The 14,559-nt window shown below is 37.2% G+C and overlaps 2 protein-coding genes across 2 annotated transcripts; one reads left to right on the top strand and one right to left on the bottom strand.

The window, feature by feature from the left end:
• Window positions 1-8,211: 8,211 nt before the first annotated feature.
• LOC107805497 (cytochrome b6-f complex iron-sulfur subunit 2, chloroplastic) lies at window positions 8,212-11,255 on the top strand. Its single transcript, NM_001325776.1, is given in 5 exon segments — window positions 8,212-8,274; window positions 8,375-8,625; window positions 9,873-9,990; window positions 10,166-10,348; window positions 11,004-11,255. Coding segments are annotated over 5 exon segments (687 nt in total). The 5' UTR covers window positions 8,212-8,241; the 3' UTR covers window positions 11,106-11,255.
• Window positions 11,256-11,529: 274 nt separating this feature from the next.
• Window positions 11,530-13,337, bottom strand: LOC107805496 (receptor-like protein EIX2). Its single transcript, XM_016629554.2, has one exon. It carries the CDS (start codon window positions 13,335-13,337, stop codon window positions 11,739-11,741), a length of 1,599 nt encoding a protein of 532 aa, XP_016485040.2. The 3' UTR covers window positions 11,530-11,738.
• Between the last annotated feature and the right edge of the window lie 1,222 nt (window positions 13,338-14,559).

Raw genomic sequence — 14,559 nt, forward strand, 5'->3', positions numbered from 1 at the left:
TGGTTTGCTGTTGTGTTGTTACTGTTTGGTTGTTGTTGCTGTGTTTACTGCATACTACCCAGCTGATCATTCCTTCCTTCTTTGTCCTCTATACCAGGTACACAATTACACTACCAATGTAACTCGAAAGTTTGAGCAATGAGTATAAAAGAGAAGATCTGCAAATGTTGTTTATATACATGTACTGTTGTGTTGAATGTCATGTAATGTCTAATAGCTCATATTTTGGGATACTGAAGTTAGCTTACAAGCCTAGTTGATGTCAATATAGGGTATCGAATGATAATTGTATATGTATGCTGTTAGATAAAAGTGGTCTCAATGAATTAGGTTGCATCTCAGATTTAGTTTACTTTGCCATATATGCTATAATGTAATCCAAGCATGAAATTTGTACACTGTAAATTAAGTTCTTTCCTTTCCAATAAATTGCCATATATAACTCTTGAAACCATGTTTCAAGATAAAGAACACAAATTCAGGGCCTCAACCTCATGAAGGTCGAGCCCAGGTCGAAGACAGACCAGGCAGGCCCGCATCGAGCGAGCAGTGGCCCAGGTCTGGCCAACCGCGCGTGGGCTGGATTTGGGCCCATGATTATTTATTCGACTGACTGTGCACGTAGCCTCGTCCCTGATTTTAAGCATTTCCGAATTCTGTTATAAATAACTTGCAAGCATTAATTAATTAGGACTATCTACTGCTTTCGATTGATAGAGACAAACACGACAAGAAACATAGTTGCTATAGGATATCTTTTTTTAAAAAAAAATAAGAACGAGATGAGCCTTGATGAAAACAAACAAAACGCGCAGATGCGGGGCCCTTGTTAAATGTATATTAATTATTGAAGCATTTAGTTTCCAGGACGGGTTGCTTAGCAAATCTCACAACCCTCCTAAAATAACAACACGATAGTCTCTTTAGGATACGCTTTAATAAACCTTACCTTCTTAAACTCGGGTGCACATTTATGTGACCCAAATCCAAATCTCGACGGATTCGAAATGTATTTCTAATCACGGGTACATTGATTGTGACGTGATCCGAGAGGCATATCCATGACGTCGCGAATTCCTTTTAAAAGTAGAACGAGACGAGCCTCGTCAAATAAAAATATACACAGCTGCGGGGCCCTCTAACTGTATATACATTAAAACACTTAGAATTCGGGACAGGCCATTTAGCGAATTTTTCGGCCTTACCCAAAACAACAATACGCTAGTTGCTTTAGGCACGTCTTAATAATTTATTCTCCTTAATTCGGGTGCACATTTATGTGACCCAAATCCAAATCTCAACCGAGTCGAAATATGTCAACAACCATGGGTGCATTGATGTAACGTGGTTCGAGATATGTTTTCACGACGTTGCAATTCTTGATAAAATAACAGTAAATGACAAAAGCGGTTTAAAAGTTAAATTTTGCACATAAGTTCACACTTGTATAAAATCAGATAATCAAGCCGAATATAACAGTTGAGAGACCGTGCTAGAACCACGGAACTCGGGAATGCCTAACACCTTCTCCCGGGTTAACAGAATTCCTTATCCGGATTTCTGGTACGCAGACTGTAATATGGAGTCATTCTTTTCCTCGATTCGGGATTAAAATTGGTGACTTGGGACACCCTAAATCTCCCAAGTGGCGACTCTGAAATAATTAAACCAATCCCGTTTCAATTGTCCTTTAATTGGAAAAACTCCCTTGTACCCCCTCGGGTACGGAAAAAGGAGGTGTGACAATATTTACTGTTCTACAAACTGAGGCCGAGGGCCATTTGTGAGGATATGCTGAGTGATATGAGGCCGAGGGCCTGAGATACTTTTATACGCCACGAGGTGGCTTGAGTAATGTGAGACCGAGTGTTGAGTGATGTGAGGCCGAGCGCCGAAAGATGATGCCACGAGGTGGCTTGATATAGCGCTTGGGCCGTAAGGGGCCTCTCCAGAGTTTGCACCCCCATAGTGAGCGCATATACCCATCATGATTTGAGAGTGAGCCCGCGGGGCTGATACTGTACTGAGAGTGAGCCCGAGGGGCTGATATTGTACTGAGAGTGAGCCCGAGGGGCTGATACTGTTCTGAGTGATTATTACTGTGACTGAGGGGCGGATTTCTACTTGTTATCTACCTGCTAAATTACATGTTTTACTTGGTTTAAAGGGATTTCATTTGACTTCTTCACTGATTTACTGCTTTAAGTAATTTCGCTGCTTGATATAGAATTGTTTTGTGCCTTTACGTGTTCTCTTACTTTCAGCCATTATTTATGATTATTACTCACTGAGTCGGAGTACTCACATTACTCCCTGCACCATGTGTGCAGATTCAGGCATCGTAGAGTCCGCTCCTGAGTGTTGATCCTCCCAGTCCAGACAGTGATTACGGAGACTACGAGATAGCTGTTGGCATCCGCAGCCCCCGTGCCTCCATTATCTTATTACTTTTATATTCTTCAAACAGTTGTACCAGATATTATATCTAGTACACTCGTATCAGGATCCTTAGTTGCTCATGACTTGTGACACCCCGGTTTGGGCTGTGTCGGGATGGCTTCTACCGTTGTTATCGTAAATTCCGCAAATTATGGTTATTATATCATGTTTTAGAACTATTTATGGTATTTAACTGTTTAAAAGAGGTGTTCTATTTTGGTCTAGCTGGCCTTGTCTTCACGAGAGGTGCCATCACGACCGTGTTCTGGGTTAGGGTCATGACAAATATAATATGAACTTAGTCGAGGCTTTAAACCAGACCAAACAACGCCGAATTACGAATTGCACATCGAATCGAATTATGAGTTTAAATCTTCCAACTTCTATAGTTTGCATCGAAACGTATCAAATCAATTCGGAATGACTTCAAATTTTGTACACGAGTCTTAAATGATATAATGGAGTTGTTCCAATTTTCGAAATCCAAATCTTACCTCGTTATCAACCAATCGACTTACGGTCGAATTTATGAATATTTCAAGAACTTCATTTTCCAACTTTTCGCCGGAATATGACGAATTATCCTACGGACTTTCAAATCCAAATCTGTACATATGCTAAGTCCAAAATTACCATACAAAGCTATTGACATCATCAAAATTTTCATTCTGGAGTCGTTTGCTCAAAAGTCAAACTCCAGTCAACTCTTTTAATTTAAGCTTCAAAAATAAGAATTGTTCTTTCAATTTAATTTCGAATCTTCTGAAAATCAAACTCGATCGCACACGCAAGTCATAATATATATTATTAAGTTGCTCGGGACCATAAGTCACTGAACAGGGCGTAAATTCTTAAAACGAAAAGTCGGGTCGTTACAGCGACATCTATAACAACATGACTACAGACATAAAGGCATGGACTTTTTATGTTTCGTACCGGTATCAACGTCAATGGTTCCTCCTTATGTTAAATATTATAAAAATTATACGTTAAATATAGAGATACTAAAAAAGAAATATACACAATGATTAAGGGACTTACGAAACTGATTACAGACGAGTTAGCACTGCACAACTATTCAATATACTTCCAACTATAGCTGCCAGTCAAAACATTTTTAGAAAACTTCTCCTACTTGTCAAAATATTCATTGAATAGTTTCTTGTCTTCCTGCGCAACTGGTTTGAGTACATCTACCTTCGGTTTCTTCTTCTTAATCTGTTTTAGTTTCTTCATCTTACTTGTAGAAATTGGACCCTTCCTCAATATGTTTTGCAATCTTGTCACCCTGTACAAAAGTGATCCAGATAGTTTAAAAAAGCTTTCATTCTAATTTTGTAACTCGCCCATGATCTTCAACATCTTATCCAATTTGTTATTCACAATCTTCAACTCTTCGCGCACATCTGTATCACTTGGCTAAGCATTGCACATCCTACATGGTCCTCCTCTACCAATATCTTTATCAGAAATACCACGAACTAGTGGCGAACCAAGAATATTTTGACCTAAAGGGTTGTTTCGGTAAACTCAACTTCATCATTAATCTATAAGCTCACAGCACTAGGTGCCTTCTTAATGGCAGTCGCCGATTTTAAATCAAACACTAACTGGTCGATTAACGGATGTGCTACCGCATTGTCATATGGTACCAAATTTTACATGTAGTCCATATCCATCTTACATAAGGTAGGAATAAGGTAAGGGTGCATCTCCTGAAATATATCATGGATAGAATCAATAGACAAGTAGTACTAACAAAATCGACAAGAGATCTATGATAATCTCCTACTCTGGTTGAGTCTCATCTACTGGTAAAGTGTTATTGCATGCCATAACTTACCACATCGGGATCATCAACTCTCTGCTTAAGGATCCCAATCAGGGTCAGATGTCACTTTCTTATTGTGTCATCTCAACATCCTTGGTAGCGGTATCAGTATGACTTTTAATTTCTCGGTATTACGACCAAATAGCGGAATTACTTTGTACGTCCAAGCCTACATTTAATATGAAAAAAGAATATTAATTTTAATCAGCTGCAAATATAATAATTATACTCAACTACCTAGAATTTTTGAGAAGTTCTTTTACTACTTACCATGAATTCCCATGGGAAGCCGTACATGGCATAACTAATCGATCTAAACTTTTTACCACAGATTTTGCTTTCTTTAATCATTGTCACGATCCAAAATTCACTAAAGGTTGTGATGGCTGTGCAAGCCAACAGTAAATGAGTAACTTAATTACTCATTTTTGTATTTTGAATTCATAATTTTCATTAATTAAATAGCATGAAATAAAATTACAGGGTAAATGATGATATTTCACGAACTATAATAATAAATAACCTGTAAGAACCCCAAAACCTGGTGTCACAAGTACATGAGCATCTATTAATGTGCAACAATAATACAACATCCGTATGAAATACAAGTTAGACAAGAACATAAATAACTCTGATGGAGACTCTGTATGATGTGGATCGTATCAAGGAAGTGCAGCATACCGTAAAGTCCCTGCAACAGTCGTGCCTCTGCACCCAGAGGACAACCAGAAACATATATGTATACCTACACAATAAGTGCAGTAAGTGCAGCATGAGTACTTAAATCAACGCGAACCCATTAAGTATTTAGCCTATCCCCAGAGAAGTAGTGACGAGGGGTCGACATCGACACTTACTAGTGGTCCAATAAAACAGATACATAAGTCATAATATATCATACGGAGCTACTCATGCCTGTAAACTATCAAGCGATGTACAATTGCTCAAAACGACCGGCTGGGTCGTTACAGTTAGATGTCCCGCTTCCACATAGGCATGATCAACGGTCAAATGTGTTTATTAGTATTCATTCCATCGAGTTAGAGTGTTCAAATAGAAAAAATGTAAGTTCATGTATCGGATTTACAAACTGATACAAGTTTAAGTGGTCACGAGGCCATTTGGCCTAAAATTATGAAGAACAAGAGGAAAAAATATAATATTGCTAATCGAAATCCACCATAAGTTAGGTGAAAAGCGGAAGGAAGAAGAGAAAATGAAAAAAAAATTGGAGCCTACTACATTACTTTATATATGATTGGTACTTATATGATATATAATTAAATGGGCACCTCTCTAATAATGATAATTATGTTCATTGTAGCATAAATAGGTAAACATTTCAAACGTTAACTAGGCGCAAGCTAGCAAAATGATAGGAATATCGAGGTTTAAATGTTTTATTTAAAAATACAATAAATTTATCTGACACTGAATCATATTATAGGAGTTTTGCGTGGAAATGACACCGGGTAGCTATTTTAAGCATGCTATTTAAAATATATTCAGTCTATAATGCATTTAAAAATTAGCCAATTCGCTCAAATTTCAGGACACGACGTCATAGAGTTTAAACCACAAAGTTCAAATTTCAGGACATCGTTCCGTAAAGTTCGAAAACTGTGTCTAGAAGTCCAAGTCTTATGTTCTGAATTTTAAATTAGTAGTTCAGACATTTGGGACACATAGTCTTACATTTCAAATTAGCAGCTTAAAAATTTAGGACACTAAATCCTGAATTTCCAAATTCAGGATACTTAGTCTTGAAGTTTGGATGAATTGGCTAATCTTTAAATACATTGTAAATTGTGAGTATATTTAAACAACAGACCTAAAAGTTGCTACTGGTGTACTTAGCCCGAGTTTTGCCTCGTCTCATTTGTGAGCCCAACTAGGCCCAACTGTAATTCGTTATAGGGATCTTTACACAAACAACCGCTCAGATTTATTAATTCCTAGTCGATATATTAACAAAATTATACACTAGTTATACATGGTTATGTACATAATAAGCATAAATTGTGTAAATGAAAATTTTACCTCCTATAGCAAATTTGATACCTTTTTAAAAAATTATCTCCTATAGCTACCTTTTAATTTTTATAGCAAAATATCTATTTATGACAACTTCCTACCTTTAAGCCATTAAATACGGTGTGTATTATTTTTCTCTCTCCCTCTCTCTTCCCTCTCTCCTCCTTTCTCTTTCCTCTTTCTTCTCTTTTTCCCCCGGGTTAGGTGCTTGACGATCATTCAGTTACACATCTTCACCGCCTCCTTTGAGACTAGCTAATATTTTGCACTTTACTCTGATCTGCTTATCGATGTGAGGAGAAAATAAGCTGATAGTTTCAAAAGGAAAGTTTTCCATAAGTTTCTGAAGGCATGTTTGATCAAATAATGTTGGTTCTAAGACTAACTCTGAGTTGTTTTCAAACTTATCTGCAAATAGCTCTACCTGGAAGCCCCAATATCTCCATCTATCTGCTCTCCATCATCAAGCTCATCGCCGTCAATATAGATCATGTGTGATTCTGTGATTGTGCTCTTTGGACGCTATAGAGTCGAGAGATCCCGCCCTTATATTAACATATCTCCTTTAAAACTTATTCCCTTTTCCCTTTAATTTGGTGCGTGTTCGCCAGATCTGCTTTTAGAAACCCTAGCAGGGGTTCCGCCAACGACAGATTCGGCTGGCGACCACTTCCCCCTTCCTTGTTTTGTCACCCCTAAACCCCTCGATGAATTGGGGGCGAGGTTTGGGGCTGAGGAACTTGAAGAGTCTGTTACTTTTTTTTTCATTGTATTTCAATGCATCTCGTTGTATTCCATGTATTTCATTGTATTCATTATCTTTTTTCATTGTATTTCAATGTATCCCATTGTATTACATGTATTTCATTGTATTCACTGTCTCGCTGAATTCCACGAATGTATTGATATATTTTTTTAATTAATATATTTTATGTATTCAAATATATCTGCAGTATGTATTCATATGTTTTTGCACTATAGATGACCAGCTATACTTCATGTATTCAATGTATTTTTATGTATTTAACTGTATTCAATGTAATTATATAATTTAAATATATAAATCTATTTGTAAAGATACCACTAAAAAACAAAATGATGGATTGAATCTCTGAAGATTGCTCTGTTTTTGGGGAGTTTTTCGGTTGAGAATCTTTTTTATAACTAGAAATACAAATTTGTGTGTCACAATTGAGTTTGTTGAGTTATATTAGGAGTCTATCGTGTTAATTGATTCACTTACTATTTTTAAACAGCTGAACACCCTTTTTTAAGCAAATTATGTTACTGTATTCACGAATACAGCTTGTGAATACAGTCCAATACATTCTTTGCTTAGCTGGATTCCCCTGTTTTCCGCCGAGTTTTGCTACTGTATTCATGAATGCAGTAGCAAAAATACATCGAATACAGTCTATAACAACTGAAAAATACAGTAGCAAAAATATATCGAATACAGTCAATAACAACTAAAAACATAGCTATAGAAAGTAATTTAGTAAATGGTAGCTATAACAAGCTAATAATCACTAAAATATAGTGGTTTCCGAAACTCTCTCTATATTAAATACTCATTAAACTACTTTGCCTTTAAGCAATTGGTGGACGGCTTAGATTAGTTTTTCTTTATTTATATGTCCCTCAAAAGTGTAAGAAAACAGAGCTGAAAATGAAAACAGGATAATTAATACTAAGATATAATCCGAATAGATAAATAGAAAAAATTGAGAAAAAATTCCAGAAAGCTACTATCCAAGTGTGTGGCTCTACTGGCTACTGCCTTATCTAATGATAGACCAACTGTGGACACCATACATCACGCTAATGTTTGCTTACCCCCCCCCCCCCCACCCGGTCTCATCAACGATCACTAATATCACTACTACAAGAAGGACATTCACTTCCTCTGAATACCTTTTTCTCAGGAACATTCAGAAATGGCTTCTTCTACTCTTTCTCCAGTAACTCAGGTAATTAAACTGAAACTATCTTCATTCTTCATAAGATAGCTTCTTCTATTATGGGCATGCAATAGTTAATAATTTTGTCTTGTTTTTCCATATTTTTCAGCTATGCTCGAGCAAGAGTGGTTTGTCTTCAGTTTCACAATGTTTGCTACTGAAGCCAATGAAGATTAACAGTCATGGATTGGGAAAGGATAAGAGGATGAAAGTCAAGTGCATGGCTACAAGCATTCCAGCAGATGATAGAGTGCCTGATATGGAAAAGAGGAATCTCATGAATTTGCTTCTTTTGGGTGCTCTTTCTCTACCCACTGCTGGGATGTTGGTACCTTATGCTACTTTCTTTGCACCACCTGGGTTAGTTCTTCCTCCCTTTATCACAAATTAGACCCTATTTCGAGCAAGAATGTGAAGTTTATGGTTTCTGAACTTATCACAAAATATATAGCTCGTTTTAGTTAGTTGGTTTGCAATTATACATTCATACATATTTAATGAATTTCTTAATACAAATACAGAATCTAAGCAAAAGTTGTTCAAAGCCTTAATTAATATTGTAGTTCCGCCCATGTTTAAATTATACCCCTGTTTGTTGAATTGAACTTATATATAATTATATACTCATAGTTTAAAAGTATTCTATCACATAGAAGATACTACATTCTAGTAAATGTTCATAATAAGTGAAAATAATTATTTTGAAGATAAGGCAAGAAACCTCCTATAACAAGTTTAATTAATTGTCTAACAAGAATGATTGGAATATCAAGCTCATCAATCCCATACCAAATCTCATCATTTGAATCACCTTTTTCGAGAGATACAAAATGATTTTCTAGGATCGGATCTTATATTTGGGGTCTAGGAGTGATATTACTTCCCAATTCAATTTATTCTGCATGTCCTTGGGATTTGTTCTTGTCAGTACATCGTTATTCTATATTATACCAAACTGTATGTTGTAGCTTGATAGTGTAAAAATTATTATATTAACTAACGATACGTAAGGTTGTTTCAAATTATTACCTTTTTGTTTCTGCGACTTGGAAATTTTATGTTGCTAGAGTAGCTTCTTTTCTTGTGGTTGAGCTTTTGGTTTGTTGATTCATCAACTGATACTCCAATGTGTAGGTTCAAGTTTCTTAGCATGTGCAACTGTTTTATCTCTGCAGATTTTAGCAATTGCTGTAAAGTTTTAACCTCAAAGCCGTAAACTGTCCTGAAATGATAAGCCTGAATTTTTCGTCCTACTGAACGATATCAAACATTTACTAAATCACAAGACTTCATACACATTGTCCGTATTGATCTTCTCTAAGCTAATATGGGGATATCATGGTTTATGTTTCCAAGTTTCATATTGAGTCAAATTATACCTTATAGACCAATATAATGCCAATGGACACTTGATATCTTAACAATTCCTTTATACTAACAAAAGCTAAAGGAAAAAAAAATGCTGTTATATGCAAGAATCACTGGTATGCTATGCTTTGGTATCTCTAGACGGACTCGATCTATCTAGACTCTGTTGTCATTCAAATATTGTCTGTGTTACTAACCGCGACTCATGTTTTGTCGTTCCATTTGGAATTAATCAACAGGTCAGGGGGTGGTAGTGGTGGAACCCCTGCCAAGGATGCATTAGGTAATGATGTCATTGCATCTGAATGGCTCAAAACTCATCCACCCGGCAACCGAACTCTCACGCAAGGACTAAAGGTACTGTTACCTTTTCTTTTATCGCATCACAATTTATTTGTGAATTCAGTGTTTGCTTGATGATCTTAAGATTACAAGAAATGACATCTTGTTCATGGCATCGTTTGGACAATTATACTAACATGGTAGTTTGATTTATTCTGGTGTTGTGATATTGTTTTCGATGAAATTTTAGGGAGATCCTACTTACCTTGTTGTGGAGAATGATGGAACACTTGCAACCTATGGTATTAATGCTGTGTGTACTCACCTTGGTTGTGTTGTGCCATTTAATGCTGCTGAGAACAAGTTTATTTGCCCCTGCCATGGATCTCAATATAACAACCAAGGAAGAGTTGTTAGAGGACCTGCTCCTTTGGTAAGTCAATAGTACCCACTATTTTCCATGCTCTAACTATCTTTATATATTTTCTTATAATCTACCCTTCAGCCTAAGCCTGACGACATAGACAAATTTAAGGCGGCTTCGTTTGGTCTAACTGAATCCATTGTTTCCGGCTAGAACTATGTATACATACGAAAAACGAATTTAAAATGTATACTCTCTCTGTTTTAATTTAAATGACACATCTGTTCCAAAATGAATTACATTTTTATATATTTGGAAACAATTTAACTTTAACCTTTTCATTTTACCATTTTACCCTTAATGAAAATTTTTACAGCCATACAAATGTCATGGCTCTACAAAACTTTCGCCCTTAAGCTTTTAGGACCATATGTTTCAAAAGTCTTTTTTTTTTAAATTTTATGTCAAGTCAAACTACATCACCTAAATTGAAACCAAGGGAGTACATATATCAACATTGCACTCATTCTGGCCTCACCGGCTCTAGATTAGGAGTTTGCCTCTGAATAGCAAGGCCAGAGGCAATATCAACCCTTAGTCAAGGTTTCAATCATATTAGCATAGCACAAAATTCTAATTTGAACATATCCCATGCTATCCTCCCCCCAACCCCCCACAACCCCTCCAACTACTATAATAACATTGTGTTTTGTGGTTGGCACAGTCCTTGGCATTGGCTCATGCTGACATTGATGATGGGAAGGTGGTGTTTGTCCCATGGGTTGAAACAGACTTCAGAACTGGTGAAGCTCCATGGTGGGCTTAGATCAACTTATCTAGCTTTATCACTATAATATCCTCTTGAATCTTTGTTACATAAAAGCTTATTCCCTTTTTATGAAGAAAAAAGAAATATTTGATTTTGAGATGTAACTATTGAAGCATAACCCTTGCAGTCCTATAATGACATTTTTTGTTTGGGATACAACTATTTCATTTGTTTATATGTAACTTCATGTGCGTTGCTCCATTTTCATTACGGCCTTCAAAAGATATTTTTGAATATGAACTCACAAAAGAAAAATTCATTAAAACTGAAAATGTCTAACTAATTTCATTCTCACAATTCATAACATCATAAAGGAAAATGAAGAAGATAAAAAGAAAATATGCAACTAAGCATGAAAACATAATAAGTAGAAAGGTTTTACAAAACCAAAAGATACTATTGAACATACTAAATCACTTGATGAAATTAAACCAAAAAGAGAACCTCACAACAAATTTTATTGAACTGGCCAAACAGAAAACCAAACAACAACAACACAACAACAAACCTATTGAAATCTCACAAGTGGGGTATGAGGAGGGTCAAGTATACGCAGACCTTACCTCTACCTTATGATGATAGAGAGGTTGTTTCCAAAAGACCCTTGGCAAACAGAAAACCAAACATATATCACTTTTTCCCAGATGCTCGATGTGGACAAACTTTATTCTTCTGATGGTTGCTCACCCTCGTCCCTCGTTGCTGCTTGTTCATTTTCAATCTTATGGCAGCAAACACATAAATCTTGTTGCCCATGTTATCCAGAAACCTCATATAGGCATATCTCCAAGACCTTTTCAACATTAGAGTAGCCCAAAATACCCAGAAACTTGTGTTGAATCCAATTCCCATGCTAATATAGAATGAAAATTCCTCCAGCCAGTTGTTTTCTCCGTGTTGAGTGGCGTGCACTTCCTGCTTATCACAGTGCGTAATGTCGTCATCTAAATGATCCGAGCAGAATTCTGAGACTGGGAGTCCGCACAAGTCTGGATTCCCAACATAAGAACTATTCTCGAAGGTAGCAAATTGACATCCAGATGGAATTTTCCCTGTCAAACCATTGAAAGAAAAATTCGCAAACGCAAGAGATGGAATTTCTACGATACTTGGAGGAATGCTGCATGACAGCTTATTCCAGGAAAGATCAAGAAATTCCAAATATCGCATGTTGGCAATGTCACGAGGAATTGTGCCTGTGAAACTATTCCTTGATAAATTCAAACCCCTCAGTGCAATAAGGCTGGTGATTTCCGAAGGAACCTCCCCTGATAAATGGTTCTCTGCTAGATCAATTACTCTCAAGGGCAAGGAAAAATCGTACACATAAAACCGCCCTTTAACAACGAGCGTCCCATGAATCCTATAATCTGCATAGGGTCCATAAGTAAAGGAAGGAGCCTCCTCTACCCCGGACAAGGTATGGAGATTTTTAAAACACCTTGGAATAGTTCCTGATAGAGCATTGGAACTAAGGTCCAAATCATACAAGTATCTAAATTGGCAAATCTGCCAAGGAATGTTTCCGTCAAGCTTGTTTCGGCTTAATTTAAGAATCATTAGTCTCTTTAAACTCTCCCCTATCCAAAATGGTATATTTCCAGATAACCTATTTTCGGAAACATCAAGAATTTCTAGTCCAGCTATGTTCTCCAATGATGAAGGCAGATTTTTGGAGAAAATGTTGCCTTGTAATTGTAGATAGATGAGATTAGCAAGATATCCGATTGAATGAGGTATTTCCCCTGATAGGCTATTATTTGCTAATATCAATGCTTCCAAATTCTTCCCATATCTCCAACAGTCTGAAAGTTGTCCTGATAGAAAATTTGAAGATAGGTCCAGATAACCAAGGGAATTATTCATGACAAGTGATTCGCATACAGGGGCAAGGGTACCATTAAAGGAATTCTCGGCCAAATCCAAGGTCATCATCTTGGGTGAAAAATGAGGTAATGGACCATGAAGATTGTTCCCACTCAGGTCCAATTTTGTAAGACTAACGCTTTCTGTAAATTCAGGCACTTCCCCTCTGAAATAGTTGTGTGAAAGGTCTATGTGATATACCTTTGCAGAACGATTCCAGAACCAATCGGGTACTACATCAGAGATATTAGCGCGAGAGATATCAATAAATGAGAACTCTCTTTGTGTCTGAAGCCACTGGGGAAACTGTGTACCAAGTTGGCAAGACTGCAGGCCAATAAAGTCAAGTTGACAACGAGGCATCCAAGTTGCGGTTAAATTGAGGATAATTGAGTTGGATGACAAGTCTAACACTCGCAAGTCACTGAAATTCAAGAAATGTTCGGTAATCAAGTTGATGTTAGGCAATATAGATGATATTTACACCTTAATATTATCATGTTTTATTGTTGTTTTATAGGCAAATTGATAACAAAATATTCTAAATGGTGTTTTTTTACTTCGCAGGGAATATTCTAAGTAAGGAAGCACTACGGAGTGTTTTGGAGGCAATAATGTGAAGAAAACACCCAAATCAAGAAGTACCCGAGCACAAAGAAGCAAAAATGGACGGAGGGAAATCCACCGCGACCGTGGTGGAACCGCGGCTGATCAAGTGTTCGATACAGAATGTTCAGCGTTCACCGCGGTCGAGCCGCAGTCTTACCGCGACCGCGGTGAACTGTTCACGTGCCAGAAAGTTTGGGGACCGATTGTACCAATTCGAACCAGCATTCGCGATCATGTTCACGTGCCAGGATTTCGAGATTGTACCAAACAACTAAACAATTCGAACCAGATATGGGGGATCACGAAGTAGACCTAGTTGTACCAATAGCGCCAGTGGCACATCTTGTGTCAGAGGCTGCTCTCTATGATTGGGCACAACCCACAGCTGAAAATCTGGCCACAGTGATTTTAGTCGCGCAGATACAAGCTGAATCATTCCAAATTACGAACAATAGGTTGCACTTGTTGCAAAACAAGGGACTATTTTAGGGACACAAGTCGAAGATCCTCAACAACACTTAAAGAATTTCCTGTCAATCTGCAAAACCCAAAGGCAGCCCAACGTAACTTCGGAAGCAATCAAGCTGTTATTGTTTCCATTCTCAATGACAGGAGCTGCCCAGACCTGGCTAAACTCACTCCCCATTAATTCCATAACAACTTGGGAGGAGTTAGTCAAGCAATTTGTGAACAAGTTCCACCCACCCAACAAGATTTCTCAACAAATTGATGAAATTTTGAGTTTCAAACAGAGACCAATGGAGACACTGCATGAAACATGGGAACTATTCAAAGGGATGCCGGTTATATGTCCGCACCATGGTATTCCAGATCTGATGTTGGGACAATAGTTTTACATAGGATTGTCAGATAACGTGAAGAACATTGTTGATGCTTCAGCTGGTGGAGTATTTTTGAGCAAAACATGGAGAGAAGACCAGAGTCTGATTGACAAGACGGAACAAAATTCAGGATG

This window comes from Nicotiana tabacum, chromosome 8, assembly GCF_000715075.1.
Source record: "Nicotiana tabacum cultivar K326 chromosome 8, ASM71507v2, whole genome shotgun sequence".
Classification (NCBI taxonomy): Eukaryota; Viridiplantae; Streptophyta; class Magnoliopsida; order Solanales; family Solanaceae; genus Nicotiana; species Nicotiana tabacum.